The 21,938-nt window shown below is 50.0% G+C and overlaps 2 protein-coding genes and 1 long non-coding RNA gene across 4 annotated transcripts in view; 2 read left to right on the top strand and 1 right to left on the bottom strand.

Annotated features, from left to right (window-relative positions):
* The window catches only part of LOC134809115 (uncharacterized), a 32,153-nt gene extending 14,835 nt beyond the window's left edge, over positions 1–17,318 (bottom strand). The window contains exons 1-3 of one of the 2 annotated variants that reach the window (XR_010153900.1): positions 12,654–17,318; positions 12,439–12,550; positions 10,597–11,349 (exon numbers count right to left, since the gene is read on the bottom strand). This is a non-coding gene — a long non-coding RNA (uncharacterized LOC134809115). Of the gene's footprint in view, positions 1–10,596; positions 11,350–12,438; positions 12,551–12,653 lie in introns of those variants that run through there. The other variant, XR_010153899.1, reaches the window with a different exon arrangement.
* Positions 908–4,220, top strand: IGFL4 (IGF like family member 4). Its single transcript, XM_063801104.1, has 5 exons — positions 908–936; positions 1,161–1,219; positions 1,523–1,753; positions 1,855–2,114; positions 2,335–4,220. Exons 1-5 carry the CDS (start codon positions 908–910, stop codon positions 2,377–2,379), a joined length of 624 nt encoding a protein of 207 aa, XP_063657174.1. The 3' UTR covers positions 2,380–4,220.
* Positions 17,319–17,596: 278 nt separating the features above from the next.
* On the top strand, positions 17,597–21,567 carry PGLYRP1 (peptidoglycan recognition protein 1). The gene is made up of 3 exons (XM_003316477.4): positions 17,597–17,981; positions 21,069–21,190; positions 21,297–21,567. The coding sequence occupies exons 1-3, from the start codon at positions 17,695–17,697 to the stop codon at positions 21,476–21,478; spliced, it is 591 nt and encodes a 196-aa protein (XP_003316525.2). The 5' UTR covers positions 17,597–17,694; the 3' UTR covers positions 21,479–21,567.
* The last annotated feature ends 371 nt before the right edge of the window (positions 21,568–21,938 follow it).

Raw genomic sequence — 21,938 nt, 5'->3', positions numbered from 1 at the left:
ATAAGTAGACAAACAGACATATCTATGCAAATACCCAACTGCAGAAATAGGCGAGGAGAGCTAGTTTACTGCATGAAATCAATACCGAAGAATTGGACATCCAGTTAAGAGAGGAGAGGCCAGAAACGATGGTTCACAGTTGTAATCCCAGCACTTTGGGAGGCTGGGGCAGGTGGATTGCTTGAGCTCAGGATTCCAAGACCAGAACATTGTAGGACCATGACTCTATGAAAAATACAAAAAAACTAGCCAGGCCAGGAGGTGCCTTCCTGTGGTCCCAGCTACTCAAGAGGCTGAGGTGGGAGGATGGCTTCAACCTGGGGAGCAAAGGTTACAGTGAGCCAAGATAGCACCACTGCCCTCCAGCCTGGGAGACAGAGAGATACGGTGTCTCAAAAAAAAAAAAAAAAAAAAAAGAGAGAGAGAGAGAGGAGGGAGGAGGAAGAGACTCTAGAGACTCTATACTAACAATGCACTTTTACAAAGCTCTAATACCTGTGCCTTATCCTTCTTTCACCTTCCCACCCTTCTCACTGTGACACATGGAAGAAACCAGTAGAAAATGGAGGGGCATGCTCTAATAATACCCCACATGTAATCCCATCACACAGTGAGACACACAGGAGCATTTTCTTGGACAAGGCACTCCACAAACCAAAAAAAAAAAAAAAAAAAGGTGCTGCTTTCCTGTCTGTTCTATGAATCCCAGAGATCCATCCTACCACCGCCTATTTTTGTTGTTGTTGTTCTCCCTGGCACAGTTTTGCAGCCCCTGCTGTTCTTCTAGATTATGCTGCAACCTCACAAATTCTCCTACGTGACTCTGAAAAATTATAGACAGTGCAGGTCTGCAGGTGAACTGAGACGGGGAGTAGAGGGACTCCTTGAAACTTCAGGGTGGAGGAATATGGGGAGCCTAGAGACAGCCGGTGTTTGGTGAGTAATTTGATCTTAGATAAGCAAGAGTTAAGGAATATCTTCCAAGTGGTTTTCCCTTGGGCGGTGTTCAAAGAAAGACACTCAGCAGAGTCAAAGCTTAGATAGGTTCCTGGGTAGCCTTTACCCTGAGGATCTGAAGGGTCTGAGGAGGCAGCAACCACTTGGAACAGGTCCAGAAGCATCTCATTAAGCTTTTGATGAATTCTTTATGTTCCCTGCAGTTCTTTTTGCCTGACTCTTCCCAAGAAACCACTCCTTCTGCACACCTCCCTAAATGTCGGTAAGTTCATATCCTATATAAGCCCCTATGTAAAGTCACTGACCCATTTCCACTGCTGCTCTCTCGTCCGCTGCTCTGAAGCCTAACCCATGGTGCCCAGAATTTTTGGTAAGGAGACCCCAGCCCTAGGCTAAGCTAATCCCTAATGATATCACATCCCTAATTATTTCTGAACTTCAAAGTTAATTCTCTCTTCCCTATTTAATTATTGGTGTCCCACCTCATAATCACTGCTATGTCATCTGTGACTGCATTGTAATCTGTCTCCTGAACTGCAAATTCCAGAAGCTTAACTTTTCCCAGAGCCCTCCCTACCTTTCCTCACCTGCCAAGCCCAGTCCCCAGGACCTGCACCCACAGCCAGTCCCAAAATCCACTCTGAGCTGTTAACAGCAACCAGAGAAGCTCAGAGACATCATCCTGTGCCCCGTGGTCAAGACCCAGTGACCTCAGAATCATTCTCGCTCTCCTTCTGCTTCTCAGCTGCCATCTTCATTTTTGAACTTCTAGGTTCAAACTCAGAAGGAGTCACAGGTGAGAACAGATGCAGTGAGGGAGGAGAGAACAGCATTAAGGTTGGTGGGGAGGTGGTCCTAGGCTGGTCCTTGCAGCCCATCCAGCCCCGACTCTTCCAGATCCTAGACTGTGGCTATGCCAGCCAGCGCCCAGGTGCGGGGAGTGGACCTACAACCCCTTGGAGCAGTGCTGTGATGACAGTGTCATCCTAGACTTGAACCAGACCCGGCTCTGCGGCTCCAGCTGCACCTTCTGGCCCTGCTTCCAGCACTGCTGCCTGGAGTCTTTGGGCTCTCAGAACCAGACAGTTGTGAGGTTCAAGATCCCAGGCATGAAGCCAGATTGCAAGTCCTCCCCTATCACCAGGATCTGTGCCCAGGTAAGGATCTGATTCCAGTCCAGGCTGTGGGAGGGGGGAGTAGGGAATGGAGTTTGGTTGTCCATGTCCCACCCAGATGTGCAGTCTCTGCTGGGTTCCATACCTTCCCATCTCTCAGTAACCATGCAACTCTGTCTTTCTCCATGTCTCTGTTCCTTCCCCACCGCTGCTGCTACCACCCTCCCTCTTATTCCCCTCTCCCGCTTCTCTCCTTCTGCAGGAATACCACGCAAAAAGCCCTGTGTCAAGATCTGACCTCATCTAGACTGTTCTGGGGTAGCAGAGTCACAGATCACTCTAGAATCTAATACTTGGTAATTATACTGCATTGATTTTGTTGTTGTTGTTGTGACAGAGTTTCACTCTGTCCCCCAGGCTGGAGTGCAGTGGCGTGATCTCAGCTCACTGCAACCTCTGCCTCCGGGTTCAAGCAATTCTCCTGCCTCAGCCTCCTGAGTAGCTGGGATTACAGGCATGCATCACCACACCTGGCTAATTTTTGTATTTTTAGTAGAAACGGGATTTCACTGTTTGATGTTTTTAACTATAAATATTACTTATTAAACTTCCCATAAACTGAAAGCAGAAAACACATGTGCTATGGTTTGAATGTATCCCCAAAAGTTCATGTAGTAGAAACTTAATTTCCAATCCAACAGTGTTGGGAGGTGAGACCCTTAAAAAGTGATTATGTCATGAGGCCTCTGCCCTCATACATGGATTAATGTTGTTATTGCAGGAGTGGGTTCCTTATCACCAGAGTGACATCCTTATAAAGGATGAGTTCAGACCCCTTTCCCCTCTCGTGTGCCTGGGCTCTCTTGTCTTTCTGCATTCTGCCATGGGGTGACACAGCAAGAAGACCCTTGCCAGATGCGGACCCCTGGACCTTGGACTTCCCAGCCTCCAGAACCATAAGAAATAAATCTCTGTTCTTTTTAAATTATCCAATCCACTTCTGTTATAGCATCAGAAAATGTACAAGACAACATGTTTGTGGAAATTGCACTGGCTTATTTGTAGTTTTTTTTAAGCTACAAAACTAAGAACAAATTTTAGTTTATTGAAACTAAATGACTGGCAAGAGAGGAAGAATGAGCAGTTCCTATGCCATGAAGACCTTTGCCCTGGTCCTGCTGGTGGCCCTGCTGTGCATGAAGAGAGCTCAGGGTCTGCACTGCTACAGGTGCTTGGCAGTCTCGGAAAGGAACTCCTGCCGTGTGGTCATGGGCCTCTTCCAGGAGGGGATCTGTGTCTCCCAGAAAGTGAGCACCCTTCAGGAGATGAGGTCTTGCTTTGTTGGCATTTATCTTGCTTGGTGTTCTCTGAGCTTCCTGGATTTGTGGTTTGGTGTCTGACATTAATTTGGGGAAATTCTCAGTCATTATTGTTTCAAACATTTCTTCCATTCATTTCTTTTTTTTTTTTCCTTCTGGTATTGTTATGGAATCTTTGGGGTGTTGCTCTTTCTGGCTGGAAACCTCTGTGGCTGCTGGCACTTTTGCCTGAGTTCTTATCCTGCATCCAGGAAGAAAGGTACACAGACAAACGGAGGGTGAGCAAGACAAAGAGGAGCTTTGTTAAGTGATAGAATAGCTCAGAAGAGACCCACAGTGGGTAGCTCCTCTCTGTAGGCAGGTCATCCTGTCAAGTGTTCAGCCCTCAGCAGAGAGGAGGCCCTGGAGAGGAGAGCTCCTATCGGCAGCTGTTCATCCTGTCATCTTCCCAGCTCTCAGCAGAGAGGGTGGCTCCTCTTCTCAGCTGGTCATTCAGTCATCTCTCCATCCTCTGCCCTCCTCTGGCTGAGCCCATCATTTTTATGGACCTCAGAAGGGAGGAAGTGCATACCAATTGGTCCATGGGTGACCACGGGCACCCAGAAAAGGAACCACAAGTCCCGGCTCCTGGCCTGTAAGTCTAGCAGCCCAGCCCCCAGCCATGAGGCCCTCCCAGGCCTGAAGGTGAGGCCTTACCAGGGACGTGGCCTTTTCCACCCAGGAATCTGTTTGCCTCCTGCTGCTGTTCATGGCCCCCTGGGCTCAGCCCTAGCTTTGCTCCAAGATTATGGTAGGCGACAACAACAGGGAGAAGCCAGGCAGCGGAAGCAGGCACTTCCAAGCCTGCAAAGGCAGGGGGGCACTTCTCAGGCTCCCAAGAGTGCAGGAATGCCTGAGGCTGCAGCTGCTGATTTGGGCAGCTGCAGCTGCCGGGGCAGGAGGAGGCTCCTGCCTGCTCCATGGAGCAGGAGGCCTGGGTCTGCAGCCACGCTTTGGGCAGGTGCAGCGGCACCCGGGAAGGCAGGGCTCCTGCCTGCTCCTGGCCCCCCAAGAGCACAGAGAGGCTCAGATCTGCAGCCACAACTTGGGCAGGGCTCCTGGCTGCCCTGTGGACCATGTAGCCCTGGCTGTGCCCCCTCACAGCCTGGGGAGGGGACTCCTGATCCTCGCTGGGCCTGGGCTGGCATCTGGGGTAGGGGCGACATTGCCACAAGCTGCCTCATTACCCCAGCACTCAGGGGTGGCCTGGGACAGAGTGGATCATGGGCCCTGGGCCAGGCCATTTGGAGTGACAGGTTTGGCAATCACTCCAATGCCCAGGTGGACACCAGGGAGGAGACCCCAGCGGCGCAGTGCAGATCCTCCTCCTGAGCCCCAGGAACCTAGCACCCTCAGCAAGGTCGGCACAGTGGCTTTGCCAGTGGCTGGGACCCTGAAGAGAGCACCACTCCCACTTCCCAGCCCGGGCCCCCAAATCATGGCCCCAGATCTGCATCAGGCCCCTTTATCCCGCCATAAAAACTAGAAACAAGCTATCTGTGAAAATGCTTTGTGATGTGCCTGAAGGCACTGCTCTCCCACTGCGCTGCTCCCCCGCTACAGGCGACCCAGCCCAATCCCATGGTGCCGGCCCCCAAGACTGCAGCTGTGGAGGTGCTGTCCACCTCCTTCCTGCACCCTCCCTGCAGTGGCCAGCGTGATGGCAGCGGTCACACCAGACAGCCCACTGCTGTCATCAATATTACCATTAAGTGTATGTTACAGGTTTTGTTTGTTTTTGTTTTTGTTTTTTGAGACGGAGTCTTGCTCTGTCGCCCAGGCTGGAGTGCAGTGGTGCAATCTCGGCTCACTGCAACCTCTGCCTCCCAGGTTCAAGCAATTCTCCTGCCTCAGCCTCCTGAGTATCTGGAACTGCAGGCAGGTGCCACCACGCTCAGCTAACTTTTGTATTTTCAGTAGAGACGGGCTTTCACCATGTTGGCCGGCCTGTCTCAAACTCCTGACCTCAAGTGATCCACCCTCCTCGGCCTCCCAAAATGCTGGGATTACAGACATGAGCCATCATGCCCAGCCTGTTACTGGTTTTATAGTTGTCCCAGCATCCTTGGATATTCTACCTTTGTTTTTTTCAGTCTCTTTGTGGGCTGTAAGGAATCCTAATTATCCCACCAGGTTAAGGTTAGAGAGTGCCAAGAATAGAGTCACAGTATCAGTGGGGACGACAAGGGGAACCTGAATTTCAAAACCCATCAGTATCAAGGCACTCTTCACCCTCTCCCCACCAGGTATCAATGAAGGCTGTCAAGAACCCGGACTTCTACCCCGACCTGGCAGTGGAGACAGCACCTCAACTTCCTTTCCCTGCTATAGTGGTGTCAAACAGAGCCAACTAAAACAAGATTTAAATTATTTCCAGAGTCTCATAACCTAAAATACAACATGTCCAGCTTTTTTTTTTTTTTTTTTTTTTTTTGGAGACAGGGTCTTGCTCTATCACCCAGGCTAGAATGCAGTGATGCGATGCTGGCTCATCTCAACACACCTCCTGGGCCCAAGCAATTCTCCCACCTCAGCCTCCCAAGTAGCTGGGACTACAGGCATGCACTACCATGCCCCACTAATTTATATATATATATATATATATTTTTTGTAAAGAAGATGCATGGTTTTACCATGTTGCCCAGGCTGTTCTTGAGCTCCCAGGCTCAAGTGATCCACCCACATCAGCTTCCCAAAGTGCTGGGATTACAGGTGTGAGCCACTGTGCCCAGCCATAAATTTCTATGTCCGATTAAAGCAAGATGTCTATCAGTCTATGTGTTTGTGCACATATGAGGAAGATCCATGTTTGGAAGGTGCTATTGATGGTATAAGGCAGAACAGAGTGGTTCAGGACCAGCCATGTCAGAAAAACATATTTCAGCCGGGCACAGTGTCTCACACCTGTGATCCCAGCACTTTGGCTGAGGCGGGTGGATCACAAGGTCAGGAGTTCCAGACCAGCCTGACCAACATGGTGAAACCCCGTCTCTACTAAAAATACAAAAATTAGCCGGGTGTGGTGGCAGGCGCCTGTAATCCCAGCTAGTCTGTTGGCTGAGACAGGAGAATCGCTTAAATCTGGAAGGTGGAGGTTGCAGTGAGCCGAGATTGCGCCATTGCACTCCAGTGTGGATGACAGAGTGAGACTCCATCTCAAAAAAAAAAAAAAAAAAAAAAAGAAAGGAAAAGTAAAAGAAAAACATGAGTTTCTCTGTTTTCATAGCATGTAGGTAGGGGGTGGCAAACCCAGCAGCAGCTGTTGCTTGATTCGGGCTGCAGTGCTGAATCTGGGGGGCGAACACAGCACTGTTCTTCCTTCCCCGTGCCTCGTGAGCATGTGGCATTCTCTCCCCAGATGCTAGGGTTGCTCTCCTCGCATGGCCATAAGGTCAGCGTGTTACAATGATGGATCCGGATGGCAATGACAGCAGTGAAGGTTGTACAAATTTGATCAGTAGTTTGATTCCAGTCAGTCTCATCAGAGAATGGGTCCTTACTGTTACAGGATCTTTGGAGTGCTGCTTTTCTGGCCAGAAACCCATGGCTGGTGGCACCTTTGCCCGAGTTTTGCTTGGACCCTCTGGGCTCGTTGTGCCCACTTGGCCTGGCAGGCTGCACTCAGCTTATACTACTGGCCTTGATCCCATGCCTCCAAGGGAGACTGCGAGGGGTGTGTGAGCAAGCATGGGGTCCAGCCACTGCGCAGTCAGACGTGCCAGTTGCTGCCACGGGGCGGGCAGCTCCCGGTGCCAGCATGGTGCCGGCTCTCTGCGAGGCTGCAGCCGGACCCGGTGCCTCACTTCAGCTTCCCTGGCTGGAGCTGGGGAGTGTGGTAGCATCCAGATGCTTGGAGACACCAGGAGCTGCAGGGCCCCAAGAGGGAGTCATAGCCCTGGCTCAGGGAGCTCCCAAGTCTGGGCTCCCTGAAGGGCCACAGCTCTTGTCTCCTTCTCTTTGCCTGCAGCGTGGTGAGCAAGGGGCATGTTTCAGCCCTGTTTGTGTTACAGCTCTTTTAGCCCCGCCATTTAGTGGGTCCCAAGTTCTTGTCCTGCGACCAGGAAGAATGAGGTACATAGACAAGCGAAGGGTGAGCAAGATGAAGAGGAGCTTTACTGAGCAATAGACCAGCTCAGTCTCCTGCAGCAGGCAGCTCCTTTCTGCATGCAGATCATCCCAACAAGTGTCTGCTCCAGCTCTCAGCAGAAAGTATAGCTCTGCTCTGCAGCTGGTTGTCCCATCATCTGCCCTATGCTGGTTGAGCCTGGGGCTTTTATGGGCCACAGAGGGGAGGAAGTGCATGCTGATTGCTCCACAGATGGCCATGAATAGGCCCCAAAAAGGCACCACAGGTTCATCCTCTGGTCCCGGGACTGGCAGCGCAGCCCCCAGCCTTCAGGCCCTCCCTGACCTCAAGGTGGGGCCTCACCAGGACCTGCCCCCTTCTGCCCAGGAGGCTGTCTGCCTCCTGCTGCCATCCATGGTGCCCAGGCTGCTTATGCCAAAGGGCACCTGCAGGCCAGTACCAAGCTGCCCTCAGCACCCCCTCAACTTTCCTCCTATGCTCATCGGTGCCCAAAGTCTGGAGGGGGCTGTGGCAGGGGGCTGGTGTGTCAGCACTGCCCCAGGTATGTGCACACCCAGCCAGGCTGTGACAGTGCCTAGGCTCGGCCCCAACTTTGCTCTAAGATTGCAGTGGGTGCTGACAGCAGGGAGAAGCCAGGCAGCAGGAGGAGGCACTTCTAAGCCTGTGAGAGCAGGGAGTGCCTTCCCAGGCCCCTAAGAGTGCAGAGATGCCTGGGTCTGCAGCCATGGCTTGGGCAGCTGCAGCTATGCCTGGGGGGGTGGGGCTCTGGCCTCCTCCATGCAGTGGGAGCCCCAGGTCTGCAGCCATGACTTGGGCAGCTACAGCTGTGCCCAGGAAGGTGGGGCTCCTGCCTGCTCCCAGCACCTCCAAGAGCACAGGGAAGCCACAACTTGGGCAGCCGCAGCTGCATCTGGGAGGGTGGGGTTTCTGCCTGCTCCATGGAGTGGAAGGCCTGGGTCCATAGCCATGACTTGGATGGCTGCAGCTGCACCCGGGGAGCTCCTGCCCCACCAACTTGGAAGGGGCAGGGCTCCCACTTGTCCCCAGCTCCAACCGTCTAGTGGAGTGTGCAGCCCCAACTGTGCCACCTGCCCCCCACTGCAGCCCACGTGATGGCAGTGGCAGCTCCAGACGGCCCACTGCTGCCATCATTACTATGAGCATCTACATGAATAATGAATCACAGCTGCTAATGGACTTAGAAGTTTCCATTAGCAGCTGTGATTGAATTTCCAGAGTTCACAGCCTTATAAAGAGATATCTTTAGTCTGCTGGTCTATAGTCTTCCAAGTGGCAGAACAGGTGGCTAAGACATTGTCAACAACTCCAGAGTCAGAAGACGTAACATGTCCAGCCTTTAGAAATATTGTATAAAGCAGGGGTTGGTAAACTATAACCCACAGACCAAATCCCACCTATGTGCGCACACACACACACACTATACGTGGCCTATTTTAAACAGCCAATGAGTTAATAATGGTTTTTACATTTATAAAACATTTTAAAGCACACATAGACACACAGACACACAGAGAGAGAAACGAATATGCAACAGAGATTATATGTGGTCCATAAAGCCTAAAATATTTACTACCTGGGGCTTATAGAAAAAGTTTGCCAATCCCTGGACTAAGGCAAGAGTAACAGCTTTCAATTCAGCCCATTTTAAACCAGTGCTTATCACCACAGTTGCTAATGGAGTGGGATGGCTGCTGTCACCTTGTGTTGGGGACCAGCCTCAACACCACCCGTAGGGTACCGAAAGTCCGGTGGCGATGAAGGAATGAGAAGAGACAGGTTAAGAGTGCATAAAGGGTGGGGTGCCAGGGGGCCAACTGCACTTTTGGAGGCTGCAAAAGGTGCCAAACTCTGGTCTCCACACTATTGAGTACAATCACTTAGATCTGAGAAGCAGACATTCAGGGGTGAAACGGTGAAAGGGGGGCGGTGTGTCATACACCTAATCTATAGCAATGGCGGTTTAGGTAAATTGTCTTTGTGCTGAAACAGCATAAACTTAACTACTGATTTATTCTTTAACTCACTGGAGAGCAGCTGTGGGGAGTGGGCGTAACTAGGAGCCGGCATATCTGGCCACATTCCAATGCTTCAAAGGAGTGTCTTTCTCCTTGAGCACAGCGCTTGTAAATAAGAGAGCAGGTCACGCTCTGGCCATGGGAACGTGATGGCAATTAGAAGGCTTTCCTCATCAGAGGCCTCCTGTGGCTTTCCACAACTTATTGTCCCATATTTTTTACGGCCAGTTTATGCAGGCACCGCACAAGCCCTTTTGCCAACAACCTTGTCATCACCAGCGCCTTTTCTTTTCTTCTTTTGTAATTACTTTTTGTGTTGAACTCTTACAGACTCACAGGAAATTGCATGGTACATACAGTCCCACGTAACATTCATCCAGTATTCCCACAGTGGGAACATCTTATATAACCATAGTATAATATCAAAACCAGGAAAGTGACATGGGTACATTACTGTTAACTAGATTACAGAGGACCTTATTCAGTATTCACCAGTTTTACATGCATTCCTGTGTGTGTGTGCACGCATGTGCATGTGTGTTTCTATGCAATCTGATCCATGTAAATATTTGTATACCTACCACCACAATCAAGATGGAGACCCACAAAGGAATCCCCTTGTGTTACCACTATAGTGGCAGGCACACACACATATACATGCACATACACAAACACACTGTATCTGTCCCTTTGCAAATACCAATCTGTTCTCCATCTCTGTTGTGTTCTTATTGTAAGAATGTTATATAGGCTGGGCGCTGTGGCTCATACATGTAATCACAGCACTTTGGGAGGCCAAGGCGGGTGGATCACCTGAGGTCAGGAGTTCAAGACCAGGTTGGCCAACATGGTGAAACCCCATCTCTACTAAAAACACAAAAATTAGCCAGGCGTGGTAGTGCACTCCTGTAATCCCAGCTACTTGGGAGGCTGAGGCAAAGGAGAACTGCTTGAATCTGGGAGGCAGAGGTTGCAGTGAGAGTGAGCCAAGATTGTACCACTGCACTCCAGCCTGGGTGACACAGCAAGACTCCGTCTAAAAAAAAAAAAGTTATATAATTGGAATTGTACAGTATGAAATCTTTTGAGATTGACTTTTTTTCACTTAGCATAATGCCCTTGAGATTTATCCAGATTATTGCATGTATCCATAGTAGTTCTTTTTTTCTTTTATTTCTTAACCCAGTAATATTCCTGTCTTAGTCCATTTTTTGTTGCTTATAACAGAATACCTGAAACTGGGTAATTTATAAAGAAACAAAATTTATTTCTTACAGTTCTGAGGCTGAAGCTGTGGGGTCCTTCTGATGACAGCCTTCTGGCTAGTGGGGACTCTACAGGGTGTTGATGCAGCATGGGGCATCCCATGGCGAGGGGGCTGAGGATGCTAGCTAAAGTCTCTCTTCCTCTTCTTATAAAGCCACCAGTCCTACTACCATGATAACCCATTCACCTATTAACTCATTAATTCATGAATGTATTAATTCATTTATGAAAACAGAACTCTCACGACCCAATCACTTTTTTTTTTTTTTTTTTTTTTTTTGAGGCACAGTTTTGCTCTTGTTGCCCAGGCTGGAGTGCAATGGTTCAATCTCGGCTCATCGCAACCTCCAACTCCCGGGTTCAAGTGATTCTCCTGCCTCAGCCTCCCGAGTAGCTGGGATTACGGGCGCCCACCACCACAGCCAGCTAATTTTTTGTACTTTTAGTAGAGACAGGGTTTCATCATGTTGGCCATGCTGGTCTCGAACTCCTGACCTCGGGTGATCCGCCCGCCTCGGCCTTCCAAAGAGCTGGGATTGTAGGCGTGAGCCACCATGCCCAGCCCATTTTTTTAAAGGAAAGGAAAAAAGAAGAAAAATGAAATGCCCTATGACTTTGGACATCAGCATAAAACTCAGTAACTCTGCTCTTGGTCTCTACATTATGGTTGCTATTACTGTTCGTAGGAGCCCGCTACTCCCTGGGAGAGGCAGGCCCTCAGGAAAATCACAGAACAGGATCCCTGTTCCGCTAAAGGGCTGCCCTGTGACTGACAGGTGCGGGAGAAAAAGTGCGCGAAAGAGGACAAACGGGGAGGGCGCGCCCTCTGGTGGCTGAAGGAGGGAACCGCGTAGCATCTTTTCTCCAGCGCCAAGAACAAGCTGAGGATGCGACCTGGGAGCCTGTTTCCCTGACCCGCAGCAGGCCAATCGGGTCATCCACGTGAAATATCGTATATCTGGCTTTTAAAAATAGTTATTAGATGTTTGTTAATTTGCTTCCTGTCTTCCCCACTAGAATGTGGGTACAGGAAGTCCTGGGGGTTTTGTTGTTGTTGTTGTTTTGTTTTGTTTTAGACAGGGTCTGGCTCTGTTGCCCAGGCTGGAGTGCAGTAGCGCAATCTCAGCTCACTACAACCTCTGCCTCCCGGGCTCAAGCGATTCTCCTGCCTCAGCCTCCCAAGTAGCTGGGATTACAGGCGCCCGCCACCATGCCTGGCTAATTTTTGTATTTTTAGTGGAGACAGGGTTTCATCATGTTGGCCAGGCTGATCTCAAGTGATTTGCCCACCTCGGCCTTCCAAAGTGCTGGGATTACAGGTGTGAGCCACCATGCCCGGCCAAGGAGGAGTTTTTTAACTGACTTAATTGTAACAGATTAAATCAGGGCAGCTAGTGAGTCTGATATTTAAAACTTCAATTTTCTAAAACATATAGGGAATAAATCTAATTTCCCCCTATCCAAAAAAAAAGTGCACAAGTAATACAGTCTCTCAGGATTAAAGGCAACATAATAATCACTCACTGAAGTTGCAGTAAACACTCACAAGGCATGTTTCAATTTTAGGCCAACAAGATACACAATAGGCCCAGTGCAGTGTCTCATGTCCATAATCTCACCATTTTTGGAGGCCGAGGCAGGAGGATCCCTTGAGCCCAGGAATTCGAGTCCGCAGTGAGCTATGATGGTGCCACTGTCCTCCAGCCTGGGTGACAAAGCAAGACTCTGTCTCTAAAATGAAATTTAAAATAAAAATAAATTTAGAGAGTGAGGTGGGAGCCAGAATTTGAGGGCTGAGGAAGGAAGTCGAGGAGCCAGGCAGGCCAGGTCTTACCTCAGCTTCTTTCCTCGAGGTCACCGAGGTGCCGGGCAGAACCAGCTCACAGGGACAGGGTACACAGCTACGCACAAAACTTAGGGACTATACGAGCCGCTCCATCATCCACAATGCAAAAGGCCCTGTGCCACAAGGATAGCAAGCTCACCCTGTTGGAGTCAGAGTGAGAAGCTCAGGGGCTACCCTGAACTTGACAGCTGGATCCTGGGTGTTCGGCTTGACCACCTGGTCCATGGAAATAATCTTCAACTTTATTTAAAGTGTTTGTATTGTATGTAAAAATAAGTAAATATGGCTCACACCTGTATGTAAAAATAAATATGGCTCACACCTGTATGTAAAAATAAGTAAATATGGCTCACACCTGTATGTAAAAATAAGTAAGTAAATACGGCTCACACCTGTATGTAAAAATAATATGGCTCACACCTGTATGTAAAAATAAGTAAATATGGCTCACACCTGTATGTAAAAATAAGTAAGTAAATATGGCTCACACCTGTAATCCCAGCATTTTGGGAGGCCGAGGCAGGCAGATCACCTGAGGTCAGGAGTTCGAGACCAGCCTGGCCAACATAGTGAAACCCCCCCCCCCCATCTCTACTAAAAAAAAAAAAAAAAAAATACAAAAACTAACTGAGCATGGTGGTGGGCACCTGTCATCCCAGCTACTCGGGAAGCTGAGGCAAAAGAATTGCTTGAACCCAAGAGGCGGAGGTTGCAGTGAGCCAAGATTGTGCCACTGCACTCCAGCCTGGGCAACAGAGTGAAACTGTCTCAAAAAATAAATAAGTAAATACATTTTTTTAAAGATACAGACTAAATAAAACTCTCACAATGGAAGGCTTCACTCCAGCTGGCTAATGTTTATATTCTTAGTGTCTTTAAGGGATCTGTGCCTCAAACGAAAGAACAGGCAAAAGAAAGGGAAAAAAGAAAATAAAAATTAAAAAAAGGAATGTGATGTGTAAATAGTCCTGTCTTTTTACAAAAGGCTGGCTTGGTGTTTTGTTGTCTTAAAGCTAAGGTACAAAGTTCCTGAATTCGTTCCAGGTTCCTCTATTTAAAACTTATACCCGGTGTGTCTGAAGTCCCCAAGGGAACAGGGTAGTCAAAGCATGTTCAAGGGCAGCAAGAAGGAGACAGTGGCTGCAGGAGTCAGAAAGAGGCTTTTGGGAGTAAGCAAGGTGAGGCTGGGATGGGGGCAGCCCATACTGTAGGCAGCCCATGCTGTTGGCCATGGGGAGGAGCTTGGGCCTCATTATAGGAATCACGAGATGCCACTGAAAAATGTGACTCATTTTTGAGGGTGACTTTAGAAAAGATCTGAGCAGAGCTTTGGCTTCACAGAGGCCAGAGTGCATCCTGGGAGGTCACTGAAGAGGCAGGGCAAAATCCAGGTGAAAGGAGGTGGTGTCTGGACCAGGGTGCAGAGAATGGAATTAGATAGAAGAGTTCTAATTCATCACAGTGGCATTCCTTGGTGGTGGGTTGCATATCCATTCAATCAAGTAGCTATTTAGTGAGCACCTACCATGTGCTGGGCATTCTTTTGGGTACTGGGTACAACAGAGGAAGGAACAGGAATTAGTCAAGGATGGTGCTCAAATGTATGGCTTTTGTAATGGGAAGATGGTGATACCATTTCCTTAGACAGGAACTCCTGTGAGAGTGCTGATGGGGAGGAGAAGGTCATGAGTCATTTTGCATTGGAGATGCCTGTGGGACATCCAAGTGGAGGCGTCAAGTGGCCAGGTGGATACACAGATCCAGAACGCAACTGAGAGCTCCAGAGTAGACATTGAAATACAGGAATCCTCTGCATTTTGACTGTGGCTGAAGCCATTATGTGGATAAGATCACTCAGCACAAAATATATGGTTTGAGGGTCCAGGAGGGAAGAATTACTCTGAAAAAGAGAGAGAGAGAAAAAAAAGACCAGCCAGAGAAGCAGAAGGAAAATCAAGGCAGTCTTACATCACAAAAGCTAAGGGAAATAAGTATTTTGAGAAGGAGGAAGTGGTCGACTGTGTCAATTGCTATCCAATTTCCCAAGATCATGTAGCTAATAAGGGGCAGAATGGAAATTTAAAACCAGGTCTACCTATATAATAAACAGAACCTGGGCAAACGGCTAGGCATCTGGAAACAAGATCAGACCCCTACCTCACACCACATGCAAGTATACATTTTAGCCGAGATAAAGATCTAAAAGTAAAACACAAAATAATCTTTTTTAAATAGAAAAAGTTTTACAATCTTAGTGTGAAAAGTCCCTCTTAAGGCAAGACAGGAAACACAGAAACCATAAAAGAAAAACCTAGATATTTTTTAACAGATTACAGGAAAAGGTTTATAGCACATTTGATAAGACATAGGGTTAAATCCCCCATATACAACTCAACAAGAAAATGATCAGAAGAGATGAACACACAGTTTGAAGATGGATGCTGATAGCCGTAAATATGTAAAAAGATAATCACCTCTCTAATGTTCAAGGAAATGCAAATAAAGCAATAATGAGATCTTGTTCTTTGGATTAGTAAAACATTTAAAAACTGATCACATTGTGGGAAAAATAAATACTAAAATCTTTTTGGTATTGTATTTACCAATTCCTATTAAAATTTTAAGTGTAGCTCTACTTCTTAATCCAGGCACTGGATACACAGGTGGATTCACTTCATGAAAATTCATAAGCTCACTACTCTATTAAGTCTATCAACTCTATAAAAAATGTGTTTACACACTTTTTATATTACATTATTCTTTAATGCTTCTAAAAAAACTGAAATACACAAAATGTACACACCCAAGAAGTCAAAAATCCCAATTATGGAATTCTTTTGTTCATTTTGCAAATAATAACAGAAAGGCAAACAACCCAATTTTTTTTAATGGGCAATGGATATGAATAGGTAATTGACAAAAGAGCAAGCCCAAATATAGACAGCAAATACAGAAAAATACCCAGTCTCCTGAGTGGGTATAAAAATGCCAAAGGAGCTGTCACTTTATACTTATAAATTTAGGAAGTGATAACACTGGCCAGGCAAGGTGGCTCATGCCTGTAATCCCAGCACTTTGGGAGGCTGAGGTGGGTGGATCACCTGAGCTCAGGAGTTTGAGATCAGCTTGGCCAACATGGCGAAACCCCATCTCTACTACAAATACAAAAATTAGCCGGGTGTGGTGGCACATGCCTGTAATCCCAGCTACCTGGGAGGCTGAGGCAGGAGAATGGCTTGAACCCAGGAGGTGGAGGTTTACAGTGAGACAAGATCGTGCCACTGCATTCCAGCCTGAGTGACAGAGCGAGACTCTGACTCAAAAAAAAAAAAAAAAAAAGAAGTGATAACACCCACTTCTGGGGTCGGGGTGAGGAGGCTCCAAAACATTACTGGTGAAAAATATGAATTATTAATGGCTTTTTGGGGAAAATGATCTGGTAACATTAATTAAATATGTATACTCATTGACCTAATAACTCTGTGTTTATAATTTACTTATAAATGCACCAGTGCATAGGGATCTATGTCTGAAAATATTTTGCGTAGTGTGGGGAAAATACTGGAACACCTTCAAAAACTAAAAGATCCACAATGCTGAACTGATACTATAGCATATTGTGCAACTATTACAAAGAATAAATTAGAATTAGATGTACTGCCCTGGCGAGATGCCCATGAAATATTAGGTGACAAAAGGTAAATTGATGCACATGGTTTTGATTTTTTTTTTAATGTCCTTATATAAGTTTGTAGGGAGGAGAATACGGTTTATAACTCTGCAGGCAGAAAGCCTGTAGCCAAACCCTGGCTTCACCACCTCCTGTATGTGATCATCCCCCCGGGCCTCAGTTCCGTCAACTGTAAGAGGGGTTAATAATAACATGGATCTGGCAAGCTTGTCGTTGAGTATATGATAATTTCTGAAAAGTGCTACAGATGCCTGGTGCACAATTCAGTAACAGCATGAGTACAATGTATGTGAGAATGCAGAACACAGAAGATGAAAACACACCACACAGGTCAGGCACGGTGGCTCATGCCTATAGTAATCCCAGCACTCTGGAACACTGGCAGGTGGCTCACCTGAGGTCAGGAGTTCGACACCAGCCAGGCCAACATGGCAAAACCCCATCTCTACCAAAAATATAAAAATTAGCTGGGCATGGTGGTGTGAACTTGTAATCCCAGCTACTCAGGAGGCTGAGGCAGGAGAATCGCTTGAAGCCAGGAGGCGGAGGTTGCAGTGGCCCAAGATCGCACCATTGCACTCCAGCCTGGGTGACAAGAGCAAAACTCCATCTCAAAAAAAAAAAAAAAAGGAAAATATTATTTATAAAATAGAAAATTTTAAAAAAAATTTTAAATACACATTTTTAAAAACCACTTGCAGGCTCTCACACACTGCATATCCAGGATTCACACGCAGGCAGCCTGGCTCTAGACGGGGGGCTCCAGTGCCTCCGGTGTCTCAGCCCGTGACTTCCCTGCTCCCAACCTCAGTTTACTCCACTGTGAAATGGACTTCCAGATACTCACCTCTTGAGTTTGCTGCAAGCGTAAATGGCATCAGGCTTGGACCTGGGGGAAGGAAGTGTTTTTAAAATGGGTAGCTTTTTTACCTCAGCCCTTGCGGGGAGAAGATGTGCCAATGCCCCGGGCCTCTGCGATGTAAGTTCCTGTTGAGTTGTTCAATGTTCCACTGAGAGGAGAGACAAGCAGGACCGGGATCCCGGCCCCGGGTCTTCCAGAAACGGCGGGGCGAAGCGCCCAGGGGCCTGTGCGTCCCTCCCTGCTGAGCGAGGGGGCCTGTCATTGCCGTGGGCGTGACCCAGACCCCAACCACAGTGCATCCCGCCCTGGCCCAGCCAGAGAAGGAAGCTGAGTCTGGGGTCTGCTGGGCCAGCAGGAAGTCCCAGCAGGGTGTGAAGCAAGACTTTCCGGGCCACTCCCGGAATCCCCCAGCAGATAAAGGCGGCCCCTCCACCGGGCGCTCCTAGCGGTCTCCCGGCCCCTGCCGCCCTGCCACTATGTCCCGCCGCTGCGCGCTGCTTGCCTGGGCTCTCCTCGGCCTCCTTCGACTCGGAGCGGCTCAGGAGACAGAAGACCCGGCCTGCTGCAGCCCCATAGTGCCCCGGAACGAGTGGAAGGCCCTGGCATCAGAGTGCGCCCAGCGCCTGAGCCTGCCCTTACGCTATGTGGTGGTATCGCACACGGCGGGCAGCAGCTGCAACACCCCCGCCTCGTGCCAGCAGCAGGCCCGGAATGTGCAGCACTACCACATGAAGACACTGGGCTGGTGTGACGTGGGCTACAAGTGAGTGTGGCGGGGAGGCACGGGCTGGACTGCGGATCCCAGAGGCAAAGGTGTGCAAGTGCCCGCCAGCGGGACCAGTTCTAGGCCCGGTGCTGAGGCCACCTGGCTGACACCCTGAGCAGCTTACTGAACCTCACAAGCTCATTTCTTCCTCGGGTCACCACGTGGGCCGGGGCAGGTGCTCACAGCACAAAGATGCGTGAGAAGGGGGGATGGGCTGAAATCCAAGCCCCGCTCGCGGGAAGAAGGGGCAGGCTTTGCCTAACACACACCAAGGTGTCCGCGACGCCTTATGAAGGCGCCCCTTCCTGATGCCTGGTGCCTTTGTTAGGAGGCGGAAAACCAGGCTGACTCAGTGCGGAGCTGGGTTCCAGGGTCAGCTCATCTTATTGCTGGCTGAGGCCTGGGGCGGGTCCTCCCGGTTCAGCTTCCTCCTCGGCAAAGTCAATGGAATCGCGGCCCATCTGCTCCTTAGATGAGCCAATACAGGCAAAGCACCTAGGAACTGCCTGGCACACGGGGGCCCGCAAAGCCACGGGCTATTACCATTAGGCACCTACTATGTGCCAGGCAGTGTGCCAGATGTGGCATGGAGAACGGTGCCACTCTAGCCTCCTGGGGTTGAAAGACCAGCAGGGAGAAACAAGCCAAGGCCACAGGTGAATTCAGACGGTGATAGAGGCGATGGATAAAAGGAAAGAGGTGAGGGAGGGTGACCTCAGGCTGGGACCAGACCCACACAGGCTCCTTGGAAGGGTGGGGCAAGGGAAGGCCTCCCTGAGAGTGGCTGCCTTGGCTGTGGGATGGGGGAGCAGACAGAGGCCTGCAGGTGGCAGGGGGTGCTGGGGGCAAAGCCAACGGGGTTGAGTGGGCGGGTCCCGTGGGAAGGACAGGGTGGCTGAACACAGCCGCGCAAGCGGAATGAAATGAGGAAAGGGCCGGACCAGGCAGGGCTTTGTGGACCACAGTGAGGACTGTAGCTTTTACTCCGAGATGGGAGCCATGGGAGGCATCCCCCCGCAAAGCAGGGACCAGGGCTAGTGTAGGTACAAGAGACTCCCTCTGGCTGCCGTGGGGAGAACAGACTGTAAGGGGTGCCGGCTGAAGCAGGTCCGGGGCCACGCCTACCAGCTACCTCCTCCTTAGAATGGGCTGCAGTCCAGCCTGACGGTTTCCACAGGGAGGGAACTTTCAATCCTGCAGGCTCTCAGACCCAGGTAAGCATCAGAATCTCCTGCAGAGCTTATTGGAGGAACACGCAGGTCCCCAGAGACCACTTCAATAGACCCCACCCAGGGGACACATGTTCACAGGACCTCCTAAGGCTGTGTCTCACACACACACACACACACACACACACACACACACAACCCACCCAGAGAAGTCTAGAAGTGTCCAAAGGTATTCCCAGCCCTTCCAGTTCAAGATTTTATCAAAGACTCCAACTTCAACGTTTTGTTTCCAAGACTCAGGCGCTCTGATCCTAAGTGTTCCCATGAGGTCACGAAGGCCCGAGCCTCGGGTCCACATCACCACATACAGAAGCAGCCACTGTCTGGCCCTCAGCTTTTAGGATTCTGAATCTGGTTCTAACGTTCTGAATCCCCTTTCCATGTCACGTCACCTTCTCTCTCTGAGCCTCGTTTCTTCACCTGTAAACTGGGCTTCTGACTGTACCCGCTTGGCGACGGTGGCTGAGGTTTCAATGAGATGCATTCATGCAACAAATGACCAGGGAGAACCAACCACCCCCGACCCCAGCACCATCATGCCAGGCTCCGGGAATATGGCAGGGCCATAACCAGCCAGTCCCAGCAGCCAGCATCACCAGCAGGGCCATAACCAGCCAGTCCCAGCAGCCAGCATCACTGGGGCCAGATTCTGGGAGCTGGCTTCCTAAGCAGCAGATTCGGGACTCGAGATTCGGAAGTTCCGACATTCTGTGCGTCATTAATGACACTGTGAGCGCGGGGGCTGAGTTGGCACATACTGCAGCTCCAAGGCACTGATCTAGTTCATTCCCATTTGCCAAGTCAGACACTCTCAATCAGATGTGCTGAATGAATCAGCCTTAAGGATCTGCTGCCAGGTTTGGAAACCTCAAAGAGGCAGGTGCTGGGGCTCCAGGGTCGGTATCTGGTTACGACCCCAACTTTGAGTCTCTGATCCTGTCCCCCAGTGGACCCCGAGAGCAGGAAGCAAGCTGGGGCAAGGGCAGAGTTCTGAGAGGCAGGGGGCTCTGAGTAGCTTGTACAAATTATGTCGCTTTCTGAGTCTCTGCTCTCTCTGCTTAAGATGAGGATGATAAGAGTCCCTGCCTTGGCTGGGCACGGTGACTCATGCCTGTAATCCCAGCACTTTGGGAGGCCAAAGGCGGGCAGATCACCTGAGGTCAGGAGTTCGAGACCAGCCTGGCCAACATGGTGAAACCCCATCTCTACTAATAATACAAAAATTAGCCGGGTGTGATGGCACATGCTTGTAATCCCAGGTACTCAGGAGGCTGAGGCACAAGAATCACTTGAACCCAGGAGGCAGAGGTTGCGGTGAGCTGAGATCACGCCACTGCACTCCAGCCTGAGCAACAAGAGTGAAACTCCGTCTCAAAAAAAAAAAAAAAAAAAAAAAAGTCTCTGCCTCAGAGGGCTGTCCTGCAAGGATTCAGTAAAACAGGACTTCCACAAATCCTCTAGTGAGGCAGGAGAGAGCAAGGCACAAGATCACATGGGTGGGGACCATGGAGGCCTGGTTAAAAACCCCAGCTGTGCCCCAGACAGGCTGTGTGACCCCGAGGCAGGTGATTCTACCGCTCTGATTCTGTCTATATAAAACGGGGGTGGTAGTGACTCACAGGGTTGCTGTGAGGATGGAAAAAGGTGTATGCAGAGCTGTGCTTGGCACATGGCAGGGGCCCAATAAATGACCACAGTCATTGTTACTATCGTGGGAAATTAATGGGTGAGAAGGATGCTGGGGAAGTTGTGTGCACCACGGCAGTAACGGAGGCAGGGTGAGTGGAGGAAGGAAGAGGAGTCCTCCTCGGGAAACCCTCCCTCACTCATCAAGCCCCCCCACCTCCCCATGCAGCTTCCTGATTGGAGAAGACGGGCTTGTATACGAGGGCCGTGGCTGGAACTTCACGGGTGCCCACTCAGGTCACTTATGGAACCCCATGTCCATTGGCATCAGCTTCATGGGCAACTACATGGGTGAGTGACTGTCCAGCCAGTCGGGATGGGGGCTGACACGGGGCCCTACACTATCACTTCCCCTTCGGGGAAGCCCCTGCCTGACTCCTACCTCTGCCTCCTCCAGATCGGGTGCCCACACCCCAGGCCATCCGGGCAGCCCAGGGTCTACTGGCCTGCGGTGTGGCTCAGGGAGCCCTGAGGTCCAACTATGTGCTCAAAGGACACCGGGATGTGCAGCGTACACTCTCTCCAGGCGACGAGCTCTACAACCTCATCCAGAATTGGCCACACTACCGCTCCCCCTGAGGCCCTGCTGATCCGCACCCCATTCCTCTCCTCCCATGGCCAAAAACCCCACTGCCTCCTTCTCCAATAAAGATGTAGCTCAAAATGTGTTCCTCAGCAGGTCCCACCACACACCTCCCCTCCTTCTCTCCCTCCCACAAGACCAAAGCCCTCCCACCCCTTCCCCTCCCAGCACTCTCCTCACTGGTGCTTGGAACCCAGAGGCCCCGGCCCTGAACCAAGACCCCGGAGATCCCAGCTCGAGAGCAACATCACAGCTCAGAACCCAGAGGTCTCAGGTCAGAGCCCAGGAATCAGCACCAAGGCGGCCTGGATGTCACCAACAGTGGGTCCTGGGGGTCCTCCTGGGCAGTGAACCACGCTGCAAGACACCTCCTTCCCACCACACAGCCAAAGGCATCCTGCGCAGAAACTTTGCTTGGACTCCTTTAGGGACGGGCTGCTCACTACTCCTCCCAGG

The sequence above is a fragment of the Pan troglodytes genome, chromosome 20 (assembly GCF_028858775.2).
Source record: "Pan troglodytes isolate AG18354 chromosome 20, NHGRI_mPanTro3-v2.0_pri, whole genome shotgun sequence".
NCBI classification, from domain to species: domain Eukaryota; kingdom Metazoa; phylum Chordata; class Mammalia; order Primates; family Hominidae; genus Pan; species Pan troglodytes.
The sequence above is the reverse complement of the archived record's forward strand: the minus strand, read 5'-3'. Positions and strand labels throughout refer to the sequence as shown.